General features: G+C 34.3%; 1 protein-coding gene across 2 annotated transcripts; it reads left to right on the forward strand.

The window, feature by feature from the left end:
- The first annotated feature begins 498 nt into the window (after positions 1-498).
- LOC124639209 (repressed by EFG1 protein 1-like) lies at positions 499-18,583 on the forward strand. 2 transcript variants are annotated; one of them, XM_047176483.1, is made up of 2 exons: positions 499-638; positions 16,776-18,583. In XM_047176483.1, exons 1-2 carry the CDS (start codon positions 600-602, stop codon positions 17,835-17,837), a joined length of 1,101 nt encoding a protein of 366 aa, XP_047032439.1. In that variant the 5' UTR covers positions 499-599; the 3' UTR covers positions 17,838-18,583. The 2 variants fall into 2 exon arrangements, with proteins under 2 accessions (XP_047032439.1, XP_047032431.1); XM_047176475.1 differs by lacking the exon at positions 499-638 and adding an exon at positions 7,876-8,076.

An 18,583-nucleotide genomic window follows, 5' to 3' on the forward strand; every position in this document is an offset into this window, starting at 1 on the left:
TTATGTAAATCCAGGGCAAGTACCAGCACGTTCTTAACTACGTATAATTTATAGGTGTTTATGATAAGAGAGAGTTGCAAATCATAAGAGTAAGCGTTTTTAAGCTACGGTGGCAATTGGTACGGTGGTGAAAAATGAATTTATGTCAATAAGATGGAATAATGTTCTTGAACTCGAATTAAGAGTATGGCTGTTAATATTATATTATATTAATTTAAAGTAATTTATGTGGCCTATGTGAACATCAGAAAACATAAATGATACAATAACAATGTTTGCTGAATATAATAAATACAAATAGCGCATATGTTTTTTTTGTAGCTGATATGATCCATACCCATTAAAAAAATATCACTCAAAATTAATGATCACAATTACGTATAAGACATTGCAAAATATTTTTTGTAACACGCTACCGCTTATAAAACTCGCGGTGCGCTTATGTCTTACACCAAATACCATACGTCACTTATCTCCAAATACAAAATCGCACACTATCCTCGCAGACGCGGGATGTAGTTGAGTGGAATTTTATTAAAAATCGGCCATCAGTTTTGTATGTGAGTGGGATAAACTTACGAACAGTATTTGGTGTGACAATGAAGACGCCTTGCGTTTTACCTGGATGTTCTATTTTCGTAAGTTTTTTTTTATCTTGTTTGTTATGTGATATTTTTAAGGTTATGTGTTTATCATTTTATTTGATGTTTTAAATTATGTCATTGAGATATGCCGTGTATGAAATGAATCTACAGATGTTGAAAGAATTTAAAAGTTAGATTTAATGTATTTAACATTGCAAGTTTTGTTAACGATTTTTATTCTATATTTTGGTTTAAAAACTAAGTTATACACATAATACTTATACAGGACTTATAATACCTTCGAAGTTAACAAGTCACAATTTACAAAATCCATCTTTTTCATCCCTTAAATTATTTTATGTGGCGCAGTAATTGTATGTATAGTGCTGAACTTAAAAATATATCTTCAGTTTTATTCCAAGAACATACTAAACGACTATATTTTATAGGAGTGCAGTAACAACTGAAAAAATATTGCGCGGCAAAGTAAATACTTAGAATACACGGCTGAAAACGTAATCATTTTTTTTTCAGTTTTTACTTTAATAATCCCTAGTTATACAGAACAAGATATGCTTGGACCGTTAACAAAAGCGTTCCTTAAGGATGAAACAGTCGTCTATTTAAGTACTTATTACAAACAAACAGGAAATAATGTGCAATAAATATTACAATTAAATTATAATTTTTATATAAACAGGAAATCCATTTGTTCGTAAATATACCTAGTTGTTCACTGTCATTATTAACTAAAAGATTTTTTTTTATTGTCATTATTTTACATTTTGCTTCTTAAAGTTTTTCTTTTTTGTTCACAGTACATTTAATGTTATACTTTTCTTATTTTATTTACTTTTATGTAGTTCTCTTATACTTTTTACATAAGATTCTTTCATATTTTGTAAAGTATCGCAAAAATTTTCTACTCGATTAGATAATCTTGTAGGTACGTCAAAAATTGCATTAAATACATCCAAAAAACAAAAATACCAAGATAACATAAAACCTCTTATCACCGTAGAGTTGGTAAACTTTCAAGAAAATCCACAGTATATGGGTCATTTAGATCAACGCCATAGATAAGATAGCACAGACTATCACTGTTCTTGCGCCTGAGCATTATAAACTGACCAAGGTTGTTATTTTCTTAATAGTAACCGGCTTTTTTCCTGAGACTTAGAAAATATGTCGATTACATAAATATTTCATGTAAAACTATTAGATAGTTTTGAGAATAATTTGTAGGGCTGATTAATTAGAATCGTCAAACGATTGCACCTACGAAAATTGGGCGATGTTGAAAGAATGTTTCTTATGAAATGATGTTAGACATAGAACGATGGAAGAAAGAGACATACTGTATCGATTCCAAATATGGCAAGAGAATAATGAGCTTAGGTATTGTAGAATCCCTTCTAAAAAAAAAAACATTTTAGCAAAATATACTTCAGGTAAAACAAACCGGTGATCAGACAGTTTACTTTCCACGAACACTATATTTTGCTACACCAAAACAGTGTGTATCAGATAAAAATAGATTTTGAATGTACACTCCATTATTTTGATACTAACCATCGGTGTTTTCCCGAAAATGAAACAAACACCTTAATAATGTCTTAGGAGGAACTATTCCGCAAGTTCAATGGCCATAGACTTGTTATTTGTTAGACATAACGAGATAAAAATGAAGGCAATTACATGATTGTGACGTTAATACTGAGTCATCAGCATTATGTTGTATAACAAGCTTCTGCCGACGACTTTGTCCCGTCAATACTTGCTTTAGACTTACATAATTCTAGGCAAGTTTTTTTTTTAATTTCTTAATTATAGAGCCTCGATAAATTGTTCTAGTTTTTCCGTCGTCATAAATCTCATCAGGTTAGTTTAAGAACTTCCTTGACTAAAATTATTGCATAATCATCTTTGAGGCATCAGCTTCCGAAAAAAAATCATTCAGTTTTGCCTCCAAAGCGGCACATTTATACATATAATTTTCACATTTATAATATTAACTACCTAGTGAAGATTCTAAATGAATCATAATATTAATGCGTCTGACGCTTGATACTAGTGTTGCGATTATAAACCGATTAGCCTGGATGATTTAATTACGATTTAATTAATCGCTGGCTCGGATAAAGATTGGAAACTGGTTGAGTTAAATAAAACAATAGTACTATCAACAAAATATGTTTAGACCTCTTGTGTAGTGGATGTATAACTTTGAACAAGATCATAAAGTCTGCAACTAAATCATTATCTGGTGTTTGTAAATAAAATCGACGAAGTGTTAGTCCAACACGCATACTAAAAGGTTTGTTCTAACACTTAGGTCCAAAGTTGCCTCTAACAGTAAAAAATTGAAGTCAAACACAAAATATGTACCGCTCTAGATTGCAAACATTTTCGTTTGAAGCTATAGAATGCAAACATTTTCACCGTTTGATATTCATTCCCTAAATTTTGATCAATGCGTTTGCCACAAACAGCGTTCGAGAAAACACAATAGACGGATAGAGTTCTTTAAACATAACGTATGTATGTAGGTACCTATATATTTTCATATCCTTTACTCTGCTTTATGTACTTTACTCTGCTAGGGAAAGTTTCAAATGTTCTTGAGGTATGAGGATGAGATCTATTTTCACTGACAACTTATATGTCCATTTTTCTTAAAACTTTTTACTTTTAACCATCGAAATTCATAGTACCTAATCAGTTTTTTTTAAGAAATCTAACGTTTAGGATGTATTTGAACTTTGGCCTTAAAGTTAGACAAAATTAATTAAAACAAAGGACAAAGCTAGAGTATTTATTTATGATTTCAAAGGATTAGACAGTATTTATAGAAACTGTAGACGCCAATAGAAGCTAAGCTTTTGTTTGCATTGATGGCTGTTTATTAAAATGTAAGTACTTCTCGGAAGATTGGAGAAACACTATTTATATCGGAGTAAGTAATATTGTTTGTTGTAAAGAACGCCGTTATTTTTAGAATATTATGTTAATGAATTTCTAGATAATAAGAAAATTTCCCGTTAATTGTCTGAAGAAACCTGGACTATAAAGTCTGAAATCACCAACCCACATGTGATTAACACTCAATCCTTCTCTGTGTGAGAAGAGGCCTGTGCCTATCACTAGGACTGACGCTGATGATGATGATGCCTGACATAACAGATTTTTTGTTTTTGCTATGGTATATGGTAGAAAGTGAACCCTTCTTGCGAGTCCTTCTTTCTTTTTGTACCTCCAAACTACAATAAATTCAAGTAATTATCCAACGAATCGATGAAGTATATTACCACTTAGACCAGCCGTCAATTCTACCTAACACACCGTAAGTAGCGTTCTACCGTGTAATCACTAATCTGATAAGCCTGCAGTATATAGCTAGGTATATACACATACCACGGAGTAATAACATATGAAACTTTCGCGTGTAGTAACGAGATTTTCGGGTTCTTTGAGATATCTGTCAACGATTTTTGGTATTATAAAAAATGGTCGGTTCCAAAGAACGTGTACAAGGCCGAAAACAGTAACGTTCCTCGTCCCCGCTCACCCGCATTTTGGCATGCTAGTTTCTTAGGCGAATTTCCGTAATGACACCTCCGCTAGTCATTTTATTCTCCATGATACATACCAACACTACCGGAGAACTAAGAATGTTCGTATCTGTATCTTATCGATAGATAAGCCATGAATATGCAAGTGTCTAAGGTGCTTTTTTTTTGTTTATGTAATTGTTGATAAGAGGTGGTAATTATGTTTTTGTGTATGTAAGGGGAATATTTGCAGTATTAAAATAATAAGACCCATGTAACTTTGAAGGTTTTTTTCCCGGTCCATTATGAAGAAAAATAGCTAAAATACAATTAAGTACCTTCTTAGTTTAGGTACTTTAGCAATATATTTTATGATCATTTCATCTGGTTGTCAAATATGTTAGAGTCGGCTTAAAGACGACCTCGATGGCGCAATGGTCACCATGCCGGTCTGCCGGACCTGAGGTCCCGGGTTCGATTCCCGGTTCGGTCGACATTTGTGTGATGAGCATGCTTGTTGGCCGTGGTCTGGGTGTTACAATATGTATTTATAAATATGTATATATGTAGCTATATGTAGTCTATCAGTTGTGTTAGCACCCATAACACAAGTTAATAAATAACTTACCATGGGGCTAACCGACCGTGTGTGAAAAGGTGTCCCGACATTATATATTATATAAAGTCTTGCCGGATGCAGCTAGGAACCAACAACTGCCTATTTGACGTCCAAAACACAGTTACTTGGGGAACCCTATCGGGTTCAGCTTGGTAAGACCGCTGTATTTTTATCTTACATGCAACAATTCAACCTGCCTGCAAGAACACTCACGAAAAATTGTTGTATCTGTCACCGTAAGATTACAAACATCGTTAGATTACAATCTATCTCGAGAGATTGTAAACTGTCGAATTATTGTGAACCGTAACATCTGATTGCAATTTAACGCATTATTTTTCGCTATATTATAATCTATCGATGAGAAATTGTCAAATTGTCAACTGTCCGAAAGCTCTCTCTGATTGGTCAGTCTTTTTGTAAGATCGACCAAATAGAGAAAGAGATAGATTGTAATCTAACGATGTTTGTAATCTTACGGTAACATATCCATCAAACTACCAAATTAAGAACCTCTTCCTTTTACGAAGCCAGTCAAAAACTAGTCTATTTGTAGATAAAACCTAACACTAGACGAACAAGTCTAATAAAAGAGCAGTTTCCACTAATTCTCAAACGAGATAAGTACGTAACCCTCCGCCGCTGGTGTACGCCATTCTCACAATTATTAAGGTTAACGACCAAAATATGACGTTTCAATTAACTTCACGACCCAGTGCCTTAGGCTGGTTGCATGCTCTACTGGATTTTGTATGTGCAGTTTGTGAGTTTTTGAATTAGACAATATTTTAATTTTATTTATTAAAATTAAAGGATGGAGCGAGTTGTACCGTGACGAAGTTTTTTCGAGCGAGACGACTTGTAGTATTATCGAATAAGACCAATATTAAAGAAATATAGCTAAAATAAGTCTATGATTGTATTAACACTATTTGCTAGACTACTCTAAGTAAGACATAAGCATTTTCCAGCATTAAATTCATTTGGTCTGACGTTGATTGCCGCTGACTTGATTTCTGAAAAAGTTAGATCACATAAGATACAGATTTTTTGTCTGCTTTATAATGACAGTCATTACAAAGCAAATAAGTTTCTAAAAAAGATCGATTTCACAAAAGATTGTGACGTACCTATGAAAAAACCTTCTATTCACAATTTCATTACAAATAAAAAACTAAAAACCCTATTCACAAATTCGTTAGGTCGTGGAATAATGACTGATGATGACTAAACATTGTTTTTTTAATTTAACTCCATTTTTTCAACCGACTTGACTAACAATTTGACCTGAATGTATGTAGTCTTTTTAAGAGATGGTTTTAAATGGATAAGTTATTGAAGTCGGCTTTTTTTTCCTGTAAAAAGTTTTTTCCAAGCACATACCTACGATGATACTGTCTACCAATCGTCGATAGTGTGAAAATAACCTTATTTTGTTAGTAAGTACATCAAAACTGGCAGATCAGAACACGAGTCCACAACAAAGGTTTACGTGTGCTATCTAATTTGCGTGACTTTTCCAACTTTTTTGAGAACAATTGTTTTTTTGTTCGACGATCGTGATTCGCAATTTATTTGACAGTATTTTAGTGTTGTTAGCGATTTTAGTTTATTATTGTATTCAGTGGTATAAGGACTTATGTGATTGTTAGATAATAATAATTGTGGAAGCTATTGTTTTCGCGTTATGTACAAAGTAGGTCAACTTTCATTTTTATTGTGTTGTGAGGTATGCGTGATACGGAATACTAATTGATTGTTACGATTGCAGTTACAGAATGATGAATGTGCGGTATTGAATAGCTTGTGGTACAATTTTGGCGAGTTAACAAAGATTGCCGAACATCGAGTGTATGTTCTATTAAGTAATATTTTTGTTTTTTTGACAAGATCTTATCATATTTTTGTATACCACTTGTTAACACAGCGTCAACAAGTTCCCGTTTTATTTTTGTGACTTATTAGGTGCACTAGGACTTCAAGTATTAGATCTCCATTTTTTTAGGATCCGACTTTATAAACTACTTAAAGTAAAATTACAAGACGATATCATGCGATTGCCTTAGGCTAAAAACCGCCATCTATCGATATTGGATTGAACCGTTAAGTAGTTCGTTTCTAGACATAAAAAATTAAGATTACGTTCGATTTCAGAGCTTAAGCTCTAGTGGGCCCGTACAAAGGTTTTCTAGGAAAATAATTGTCACCGACAAAAGGAACCTCATAGGCTTGTCTTATGGTCTACGCCAATCTTATGATTTGATATTAATTAAGTATGTTTTTCGCACTAAACTGAAAACGAAAAACATACATTTTTCTCTCGAAATAAAATGACTTAATATTAGTTTTAATTGAGTTTGTTCTAGATTTCTACAAAATACGTTGTGTTAGTCACGCTTATAAGTTTATCGCCATTATTCTTTATCATAAGAAATTCTTGATAAAATATAAAATATGTTATCGAGAAACCATAAATTCTAATCGATTTCACGTACCATTTGTATAGTTTTATTGCCAATAGTATCGATATTTAATAAAATTACAGTGACATTAAGAAGTGGAGTGATCGTCTGTTTGTTAATTTTTCACCGCAAACCGCTGAACGGATTCTTATACAACTCGGCAATAATATAGCATATATATCATTACTAGCTTTTGCCCGCAACTTCGTTCGCGTGGAATAGTGACTACCAGCAGATTTTTGATTTGACCAATAGATGGCGCTATATGTCCGGAATATTTTTTTTTTTTTTGTAATAAAAACTATCCTATGTCCTTTCTCAAGTTTCAAACTATGTCTGTACCAAATTTCACACAAATCGGTTCAGTAGTTTAGGCGTGAAGAAAAGACAGACAGACAGACAGACAGACAGACAGACAGAGTTACTTTCGCATTTATAATATTAGTTTGGATAACATTCTAGATTTATTTTGATCCGAATGTGGAAAGTAATTGTCGAATGTTCGATATTACCTAAGTATTTTTTGTTCAATCAATATTCCTAAATAAACATTCAAAAACTGTCACACTTAACCACAAATTTAAGGACACGACATTCACCACCGTCATCGATATCGACATCGACACGATTTTATTCCGATTCACAAAAACTACTCGAATTTTTATCTCGATCGAATGCGGAAAACTCGATATGTGAAATGTGAATCGTACATTGGTCGTTGTTATCGCGATAAGAGTTACATTCGTCAGGAACTGCCTACAAGATTCCGTCAGGATACCTTACGACTTCGAGTAGGGGAGACGTTTATTTATTTTTTTATTAGTGCATCGTTTGTGGGAATAAAAGTGCCAGTTACAATGGTAAATATTAGAAACTCTTTTGTTTTTTTTTTTTCTGTGTTTGGACGGTGCTTTGTCGGATTGTGTTTTTAAAGAGTGAATGTTGGAATTTGAATGAGTGAGTCTAAGGTTGCTCAATCTATGGTAAATTGATTATTGTTTAAGGTATTTTTTATTGTTATTGGTGTGATATTCCTCAATTTGTCCATTGTTTAGAAATTCTGATCATTGTGACGTTGGTCGTCTAAATCGATGCTCAGTTTTAATGTTTTATTCCAATTCAGTGAACAATTTGTCGGTGTGAATGATCAATTAAAATACAATTAGATAGTAACGATGACAAATCGAGAATATTATTAATACCTACCTATTTTATTTATTTAGTGGAACTGTAGAAATCTGTTTAATATTTTATATTTTTCCTTATTTCTTTATTTTCTTTTCCCGACTGATCTGTGGGGTCACTCTATATATTGGTGAAAGTAGCATGAAAATCAGTCTTTGAGACAATCACATTCAGACAGACAAACTTAGCACCTACTTTGTATAAGTGAAATTAGTTTCCATACACATGTAACATTATAGTTTCCTCAACATCTATCTATTGTCGTCTAATCGAATCTTAATGGAAATTAATTAAAACTTGCAGTTCGTTATTTCGATCCATTAGAGCTAAGTACAGGTCTAGCTAGAGCTAGATCCAGATCAGAAACTAGGTCAAACGGTTAACTACAAATTATAAGGTAGATTGTTTGAAATTCCTTTCAAAAACAATGCGAGCGCTATCTTGAAAACTAAAGGAAATATTTAGTTTGAAAATTCATCTTGTATTAATTAAGAGATTTTACTGATTAATTTTGGTACTATAAAAAGCTAGACGTTCTTTGTTTGTTGGTGGCCTAGAGCAGTGACAAGTCGTAGTGGCCTACTGGGTAAAGAACCAACCTCTCAAGAAGGGCGCGGGTTCGATTCCAGTCAGGCAAGTATCAATGCAACTTTTCTAAGTTTGTAAGTATTTTCTAAGTATATCTTAGACACCATGGACTGTGTTTCGGATGGCAGGTTAAACTGTAGGTTAAGCTGCCATTGAACACCTTTTACAGTCGTTACGGGTAGTCAGAAGCCAGTAAGTCTGACACCAGTCTAACCAAGGGGTATTGGGTTGCCCGGGTAACTGGGATGATGAGGTCAGACAGGCAGTCACTCCTTGTAGAACACTGGTATTCAGCTGAATCCGGTTAGATTGGAAGCCGACCCCAACATACACGTGAAGTAGTTTCGCTGGCGGAAGCTAGTCGCTTGTATCTGCTTTCCACAGACCATTTAATTTTATATGAGCTATTGTTTTATATAAAAAAAAAATAAAAAAATAAAATAAATAAAATTCATTTATTTCAGGTAAGAAACCCATAATAGAAAAAGATTAAGGAAACAACATTATACAATAAATTAACACAATTACAAAATTAAATTAATTAATTACAAAGTTAGAATTAAATTAATTACAAAATTATTAAACCACATTACATTAAATTCAATTCAATAGTTATACATATACATATACATATACATACATACACATACACATACATACATACATATACATATACATATACATACATATACATACATACACATATACATATACATACATACATACATACATATACATACATATAAATTGTATAAAAATATATTTCAATATAAATACGATTTTCTATATGCAAATAGCGTTAATAATAAATAAGAGATTGCCTTTTATGACTCACTCAAAGCCAGGAAACACCTTTAATACTAGACTTCGATGGACTGGAACGGTACACGTGTAAACAAACAATGAACAGACTGAAGGAAAGTGTCAATCAGTTTGTAGTGAAAAGGGGATATATTTACTTAACTAGACAATACTACAGTTAATGAGCGCTCTAGCTCCTACCAGTGGTTTCACCTGCATCCCGTGGGAACTTCTAGGAATGGGCACTATCTAAGCACTGAACGTTTTTTTAATAGGTCCAGTAGTTTAGATAAGAGCGCCCTAGAAAAGCAACAGACTCTTCAGGCTTATAGTATTGGCCAAATTCAATGATGGCCAAATAAAAAACAATAGTTAAATCCTATTTATTAACAGTTCTATGTTAGAATACTATAAGGTTCCATTATCATATTTCCTACAAAATTGACAGTTTCCAGGGGTCAAGGACTTACTATACCTACATAGGCCTATTGACAAGTGAGGTACATTGAGCACCGACACTCGTGCTCATAATCTTCAATTGGACGTAATGGCCCGAGTATCCGGCTATATGTAAAGTAGTTTGTTTACTCTGCATGTTAGTAGGATAGTATAGTAAGTGAGCTAGTAGATACGCTAGTGTTTTAGTTACAAAAGAGCAGGTCGTACATCTTTTGAGGATAATCATCATGAGCGATGGGACTGCTGAACACGCCTCACTCATTGATTTCAAAAGAATCGGACACTGGACGGGCAGTCAGAAGCCAGTCTACAATAAGTTTTACCAAGACTTATTGGATGGCCCGGGTAAAGGCGTCAAGAAGGCCAGATAGGCAGTCTCTCCAGGAAAAAAACTGGTATTCAGCTGCATTCAATTAGACTGCAAGCCGACCCTAACATACTTAGGAAAAGTCTAGGCAGATCTTTGTTTTTTCTTTTGTTATGCTTGTAGCCAAAAGGCCAAAACCAATTACTATAAATAGTTATGAAATTAAATATATTCTTTAATTAAAAAAATCTCCTTCTATACATAAATAGCCTTATCTCCGAGGCAATGTTTACAACTTATCTAATTTTGTAAAATTCCAATGGATTATCTTATTAGTATTAGCATTTTTCATAGATTAGTCTAATCAAATATGTTTAGTTAAACATATAGTAGGCTAGTCTTACAGGATGTTTTCGAGAATATGTCAAAATTACTGTAACAGTAAATATATTAGGTACTTGTATATTTTTATGGAACTATTTTTCTATGATAAGGTTGTTAATATGGCAATAAAGATATAGCATATAAAGGAATATATAATAGAGGACGAATAAAAAAACGATGAATAGATTGTGTGAAAGACGATATGGCTGGAAAAAATTACAATTTTGTTGACAAATAAGTAGGTATGGATAAAGATGTGTTGCGTCAGAAATAAGAATTGAAATAAAGAGACACAATCGAGTGCTTATACAGTAATACAAATTGGTTAAGTTTTCTTTGGTTTATGTAGTAGTAATAGTAAGTATGCTTTGAAAAAACCTCACCAGAAAAAAAAAAATAAGTACAAAATTATTACCATCATTGGCCCCCGAGCAGGGCAGTGCTTGTCTATGCGGTTATAAGTGCCGCAAGCACTTTATTTTGTGGCTGAATAAGCCAATAGCTGCGCGACACTTTTTACCAGATAAGCAAATTGTAATTGCACTGTCAAGATTTCCAAAGAATTATTGTAACCTTATATCTGCTATCTAGGAAACTGAATCCATTTTCCGCATTCAACGCTTTGTTAGAAATCCAAGACAAAGAGTCCGATATTGGACATTTTATTACAAACTAGCGATCCGCCCGGACTGGCGCATTTTTTATTTGTTCGGACAACAACGAACGCAATATAAAAATAAAAAAAAAACTACGTACCGATGTCGGTGATGGATGGTTTGATGCAGTTGTTTGAAACTCGTGTGTGTATTTACTGTTATTTGTACCTACAGCCTTTTTATCGTCCCACTGCTGGGCACAGGTCTCCTCTCACACGGAGAAGGATTTAGCGTTAATCACCACGCCTGCTCAATGCGGGTTGGTGATTTCAGACTTTATAGTCCAGGTTTCCTCAAGATGATAAATATACTTAGAAAAAACATACAAACTTAGAAAAGTTGCATTGGTACTTGCCTGAACTGGAATCGAACCCACACCCTCATACTCGAGAGGTTGATTCTTTACTTATTAGGCCTCCACGACTTATTTACACATTTAACTAAATCTGTTTTTTTTGTGCTTAGATTATTGCTGTACCATATTTTTTTCCTTATTTTACAAGGGAACTTCTTATGTAGCATGTAGTAGCCTATATGTTATTCTGTTTGTGTCATCAAGTAAAGCTTGAAAGAGTAACAAACATCCCTAAACATATACAGCATTTATACTGTTAGTAAGATATTTTACGTGGATATTTATCTGTCCGAATCCGTGGTCCGAATACTACAAGGAAAAATAAACATTTGATGAAATCTAGTTTTATTGCTATATGTCAGGTATATCATCTAACAATCATAACATTTCTCTATCACATTTCTCGTAATAGTAAATACACTTGACTACTACTTCAAAATATATCTGGTAGATCGACAATAATGATAAAGTGGTGAATTTTCTTATCAATAGAAAAACTGCATTATCAATGAAGTTTTCATGTAAAACACGCATTAACCTTTTTATCTGTGATTGCCAGAAAAATCTTAAATCATTTGCGCACTTTCATTGACAGGACTTTTACAGATTATTTATATTTATTATTGTATATCAATACCAACCGTTTTGTCGCAGTTTCCCACGTCCCGTGAGAACCGTGCCCGTACCGGGAAGCCTATGTAAGGGTGCTTACATAAAGAAACAGGTTGCCGGTACAGACAAACCTGTACGGGTAGGTACCTAGTACCCGTAGGTACCTGGTCCTATTCACTCACTTATAAAGAAACAGGTTGTAACTTACCCGTTTCTTTATAAGTGAGTGAATAGGATTGTATTGAAATATTATACCTGCACTGATCGGTACCTACCCGCACAGATTTGTCTGTACCGGAAACCTGTTTCTTTATGTAAGCACCCTTACTCGGGAACAGTGTAGCTTTACAACTGTCAAAGAATTTCTCAAATCTGTTGTGAAGTTTCGGAACTAAACAAAAAAATGTTTCCTCCTCATTATATTAGTACAGATAAGCTGTTGCTGTATTTTTCATATTCCAAAAATATTTGTTACTAGCTTCTGCCCGCGACTTCGTACGCGGATCCTGTCCCTTATACCAGCGACTACGGGGTTAGCAAAATCAAAGATCTGAATCGTCTGATGTTGAATTTAAAGGGCCCGTTGACGGGAAAACAACGGAATACGCAAAATCATTCGAAACGTTCTATATATTTAACTTTTGTACGTCAACGGCAAAAGCACAGCAGACTAAACAAAACGCTAAGAACTAAAGCGCAATAGGCGTGACCATAGGGATAAAAGTAGTGATTCTGATTAGTCCGCATTTAAGTGGTTTTTCTGAACGGACCCTTAAATAACAAAGTAGTGGTGACCTAGTGTTTAGAGAACCAATCTCTCAAGTATGAGTGTGTGACTGCGATTACAGGTCTGGCAAGTACTTGCTAATGCAACTTTTCTTAGTTCGTATGTACTTTCTTAGAATATTTTGGACACCAATGACCGGTTTTTGGAGGAGCTGTCATTTCTAGTGTGTCCCGGCTGTCAATGAACATCCTTGGCAGTCGTTATGGGCAGTCAGAAGCCAGTAAGTGTGACCAGTTTTACCAAGAGGTATTGGGTTGAGCGGGTAACCGGGTTGTGGAGGTCCGATAGGCAGTCGTTTCTTGTCGTTTCTTGTTGTGTACTCAGTTGCATCGAAGCCGACCTTAACATAGTTGGGGAAAAGGCTCTTGAAGTAATAACAATAATAACAATGAGATTTAACGCAACAAAGTCGGAGAGCTCGTGATGTCACGTCTATGTAAAATTTGTGCTAAGAAGTGACTTAATACAAAATTCAAGCGTTTTGTATCTTCCTTGTTCTTTGTTTGTGAAAGAAAAAAAAACAATACTTGTCCATTATTTTAGGGTTATCTAAAAGACGGACTATTACTTTCTTTGATTCACCATGCTTATTTTGTATAATTTGTATCAGTAAACGTGTCCGACTCGCGAGACAATGAATAGCATATTCTTTACTTGAGAAGTTCTCTAGAGATATGGATGTAGATGCGTAAATATGCCAATGACGGAAGCGCGCTTCGCGATCCGATGAGATTTCCTCGGAGCAAGTAGCAGACTGATGTTCTCGAACAGCATCAAGTCCTTCCAAACGCTCTTCGGTATATCTTTGGGATCTTATGATTCTCTCCCTAAGAACATTGGAAAAGATTCGACCCATGGTAATAGTTTTATTGTGAAGAAGATACCTGATCAATTAAAATCTAGCTGACTGCCCCCTCGCCCCCCGCGGTACTGAGTAGGCTACCCTGTCACGAAGATAAATGAAAAAGAATACAACACTCAAATAGCATTAAAACTCGAACATTCATTCTATAAAGTTTTGTAGTAAAAGAGTAAAATTGACGATGATATACCATCACCATTGAAAGTCTGTCCTAAACTATTACCGCCTTCACTGCTTGGAGGTACTTCCAGCTTATTATATCACTATACAGTGAAATTAGAGATAGCTTTCATTTCCACATCAGTTGTTTCTGATCTTCGATTCTCATAAGTCAACAGAAAATATACATCAGATCGCACAACTTTTGCTAAAACGTCATTTCAAGTGTAGTAGGGCACTTGGAGTTCAACTTGAGATGTTTTAGATCTTCGATTTTTGTAAGTCAACAGAGAGTGCTCATCAGATTGAACAACTTTTGCTAAAACGGTATTCCTATGTATGCTATTGTGTAACTGGGCTCTTGAAGTTCCACATCAGGTGTTCCAGATCTTCAATTTTTATAAGTCAATAGAGAGTGCTTATCAGATAGAACAACTTTTGCTAAAACGTCATACCCGTATATGCTACAGAGTAGCTGGGCTCTTGGGGTTCCACACCAGGTGTTTTAGATCTTCATTTTTTATAAGTCAACAGAGAGTGCTTATCAGATAGAACAACTTTTGCTAAAACGTCATACCCGTATATGCTACAGTGTAGCTGGGCTCTTGGGGTTCCACATCAGGTGTTCCAGATCTTCAAATTTATTCTCTCAACCGAGAATGCTCATCACGTGGAACAATTTTTGCCATGGCACCATTTTTGTATCTCTTATAGTTTTGTTGATCTGTTGCAGTTCTGCACCAGGTCTTCAAGTTTTGAAGATAAATTATAGCCTATATGTTGCCCAGACATTATACCGATACAACAAAGAAAAAATCATTGAAATCCGTCCAGTAGTTCCGAAGATTAGCGTGTACAAACAAACAGACATACAGACATACAGACATACAGACATACAGACAAACAGACAGATTTTTTTTTTTGGATTTGTGCTCGATTACTGTTTCTGAACTCCACTCAATTATAATTTTTTTATTATATTCAATGTACAGACAAAGTTTTTTTACAGATTTATTATATGTATAGATAAGTTTCACTATTTCTGACAGCAATCAATATGTAAAAATCCACGACAGACCGCTGGCGTGTCATACGTGTCTGTAAAATAGAAACCTCTCTTCATCATCGCCCTTATCACAATTCTTATTTGAGGTAGGTGCAGTGGGCTACTTCCCATAGGTACCCTGAAAAAAAGTAACCAATATGCTTTCTCATAATCTAGGATGTCTAAAGTATCAAACACTTAAATCAGTTTGGCGACAAAGAGCAATAGACAGAGTTTAGCGTTTATAATATTAGTAAGAATTTTCAAAATATCACTGAAAATATGTATTGTAAGTGCTTCCTAGAAACAGGCTGGACACTTAGCAAACACTTATTGATTATAATATCATTAAAGATAAAGCGATGGCCGTGAAATTTCGTTAGTAAAGTCATTGATTAAAGTCTGTTTACTTTTTGATAAAATTCGAGGATAAGGAAGTTAAAAATAATGAGGTTCATCCTTAACCTTGAATTTGACTCATACTATAGTAATTTACTTCATATTTTATACGTTAATATTGATTTTATGGGTAGATAGATACGAATCATTCCACGCCGTCATCACTTTATGATAAATACGAAAATACCTAAGTTTGTTTGTTATGCTTTCACTCTCGTCACAGAAATAACGTAGAGAAGATAATAGGCAACGTTTTTTCAGGAATCGGAAAAAGTTCTTGGGAACCGGGTAAAACCGCGGGGTTCAACGTACATGTCACCTACTATATCTGCCCAAAGTAACTCAAAGCAATCGAGTCCCGGCTGAAATGTATCATTATATAAATCTAAGAATCAATAATTAAATAACGAGGTATCGTGTTGTCCAATTTAAGTACATAATGTACCAGTGTTCCATAAGTTTTCCTCATAAATATGACTAAAAACATTTTCACACTCAGTAAAAGTGACTGAACAGGAAATTATAAAGCAATATTTTTTATCTGATCGTTAAATTTGAGTTTCCTGCGAAATGTAAATAAGCTAAGTCGAAAAGATTAAGTTATTACAGTGTGAGTAAGTGACGAATGAGTCAAACTGAACTTAATGGCGGAAATTGTTCAGAATAACCTTGATTTTAACGCCTTATGAGTAATAGGGCATTTTGATTTATACCTACGAAAGTTCAAACAATGTAATTGAGATAGCTTGGGGAAAAACCATCAAATACGAGTATCTACACCCACATACTGAACAGTGAAAATTTTGTTCATGCAAAGTTATTTTCAATCCACATGACATTGACTTAAAATGATACCAAAGTGATAACGATAAAATATTTGTTAACGTAAAAACTAATTATCTCTGACGTCAAAGATTATACAATGTCACGATTAATAATCCATTCATTCATCTTTTACAGAGTAAGCTCTTCTCATCAAAATCCAATGAGTTCGAACTCGAAGCGTTGGAGGTCCACAATGAATTCAGATCCGAACATGGAGTCCCACCTCTAGTTCTCAGCAAAGAGATCAGCAAATACAGTCAAAAATGGGCCGAAGACTTGGCCAAAAAAGACGCCTTGGCATACAGCCTCCATCAAAACTATGGAGAGAACGTCTACTGTGGCTGGTCACCAGACCCCAACACAAAAATCAAAGCTAGAGATTGCGTCGAAAAATGGTACAGCGAAATCAACAACTTCTCCTTTGGAAAAGAACCTGATGTTTTAACTTGTGGACACTTCACACAAATAATATGGAAGGGTACACGAGAGTTGGGCGTCGGCAGTGCTAAGAGCAAATCAGGAAAACTTTACGTAGTAGCCAACTACTACCCACCAGGAAACTACAGCGGACAGTTCGCCAAAAATGTTTACCCACCAGGCGCCAATCAGTTTAGAAAAAACCCGAGCAACTCACCAAGAGAATCTAACAACAATTTGGCGCCACCGTCCCCAAACCAAAGAAACAGTAAAAACTTAAGTGACATCGCGTCAGATTTAGTGAGTAAATTCCGATCATCTTCAATATCTGGTGAGAAATTCGAGGACGAATTCCTAAGGGCTCATAATGAATACAGAAGGAATCACGGAGTACCACCATTGGAGCTGAGCAAGAAGCTTTGTAAGTACGCCGAAGAATGGGCGAAGACGATAGCAAAGAAAGGCAATACTGAACACAGAGACCAGAACGAGTATGGAGAGAATATATTCTCTGCTTGGTCTAGTGAGCCAAACTTCACGGTAACAGGGCGAGATCCCGTAGAAAAGTGGTACAGCGAGGTGAATAACCATAGATTTGGCAAGGAACCTTCAGATTTGAACTCTGGCCATTTCTCACAAGTTGTTTGGGAAGACACGAAAGAGCTTGGAGTGGGAGTTGCAAAATCCAAAGAAGGTCACATTTACGTCGTCGCGTATTATCACCCCCCAGGCAATGTGATCGGGAGTTTCGCCAGCAAAGTTAAGCCTCCCATTAATTGAGTTCTTGTACACCTTCATTAATTCCACAGCCAAAGAAACATTCCTTTACTTTAGACAATTTAATTATTTAAATAAGATATTTTTTCTACTATTACTATTTTAAGCACCCTATTTAATTATTGTTTGTACTGGAGATTTTTAGTAATTTATTACTCAATTTAAAATTAAATTTAAACTTGCAAAAATTGACTTGAAAACATTAAACTGAGTTTCAACATCAGACATAGTTTGCGATGTTTAATTAACAGTTAATTAGAAGGTATAGGACTGACTGAAAACTGAAGAACGTTTATTTTTAGCGATAATATAATTATTTACAACTTGTAGACAGCGTTGTATACTTACTTATTATTTAATATCAAATTATCGTACTTGCCAGTTGAAAGTTTGTTTTATTAATGAAATCAATTTTAATAAATATAATTGGAATTTTAGATTGTAAAAACCTCTAACATACTTGATAATTATTAGATTGCAAATTCTGATATCATTTAAAAGTTATGTAAGTGGATGAAAGAAAGACACTACGATGATCTAAATAAAGCAAATAAATAATATGAATAAGATAATTAAAAAAGATAGCGGTAGAAGTAATGAAGATATGTTGATATTTTTTAATTTATAATTTGAAGCAATCATGTTTGTATTTTGAATATAAATCTATAATGATCATTTAATCTTAAAAAATAACTGTAAGAAAGGGAGAAGAAAATAAATGAAAATTATACTATTCATTTATTTTTAAA

The sequence above is a fragment of the Helicoverpa zea genome, chromosome 2 (assembly GCF_022581195.2).
Source record: "Helicoverpa zea isolate HzStark_Cry1AcR chromosome 2, ilHelZeax1.1, whole genome shotgun sequence".
In the NCBI taxonomy this organism is placed as follows: domain Eukaryota; kingdom Metazoa; phylum Arthropoda; class Insecta; order Lepidoptera; family Noctuidae; genus Helicoverpa; species Helicoverpa zea.

Coding starts and splice junctions, on each gene's coding strand:
- LOC124639209 (XM_047176475.1), top strand. CDS start 7,891: ATGCGGAAAACTCGATATGTGAAATGTGAATCGTACATTGGTCGTTGT. Junction 8,077..16,775: donor TAAAAGTGCCAGTTACAATG/GTAAATATTAGA, acceptor CATCTTTTACAG/AGTAAGCTCTTCTCATCAAA.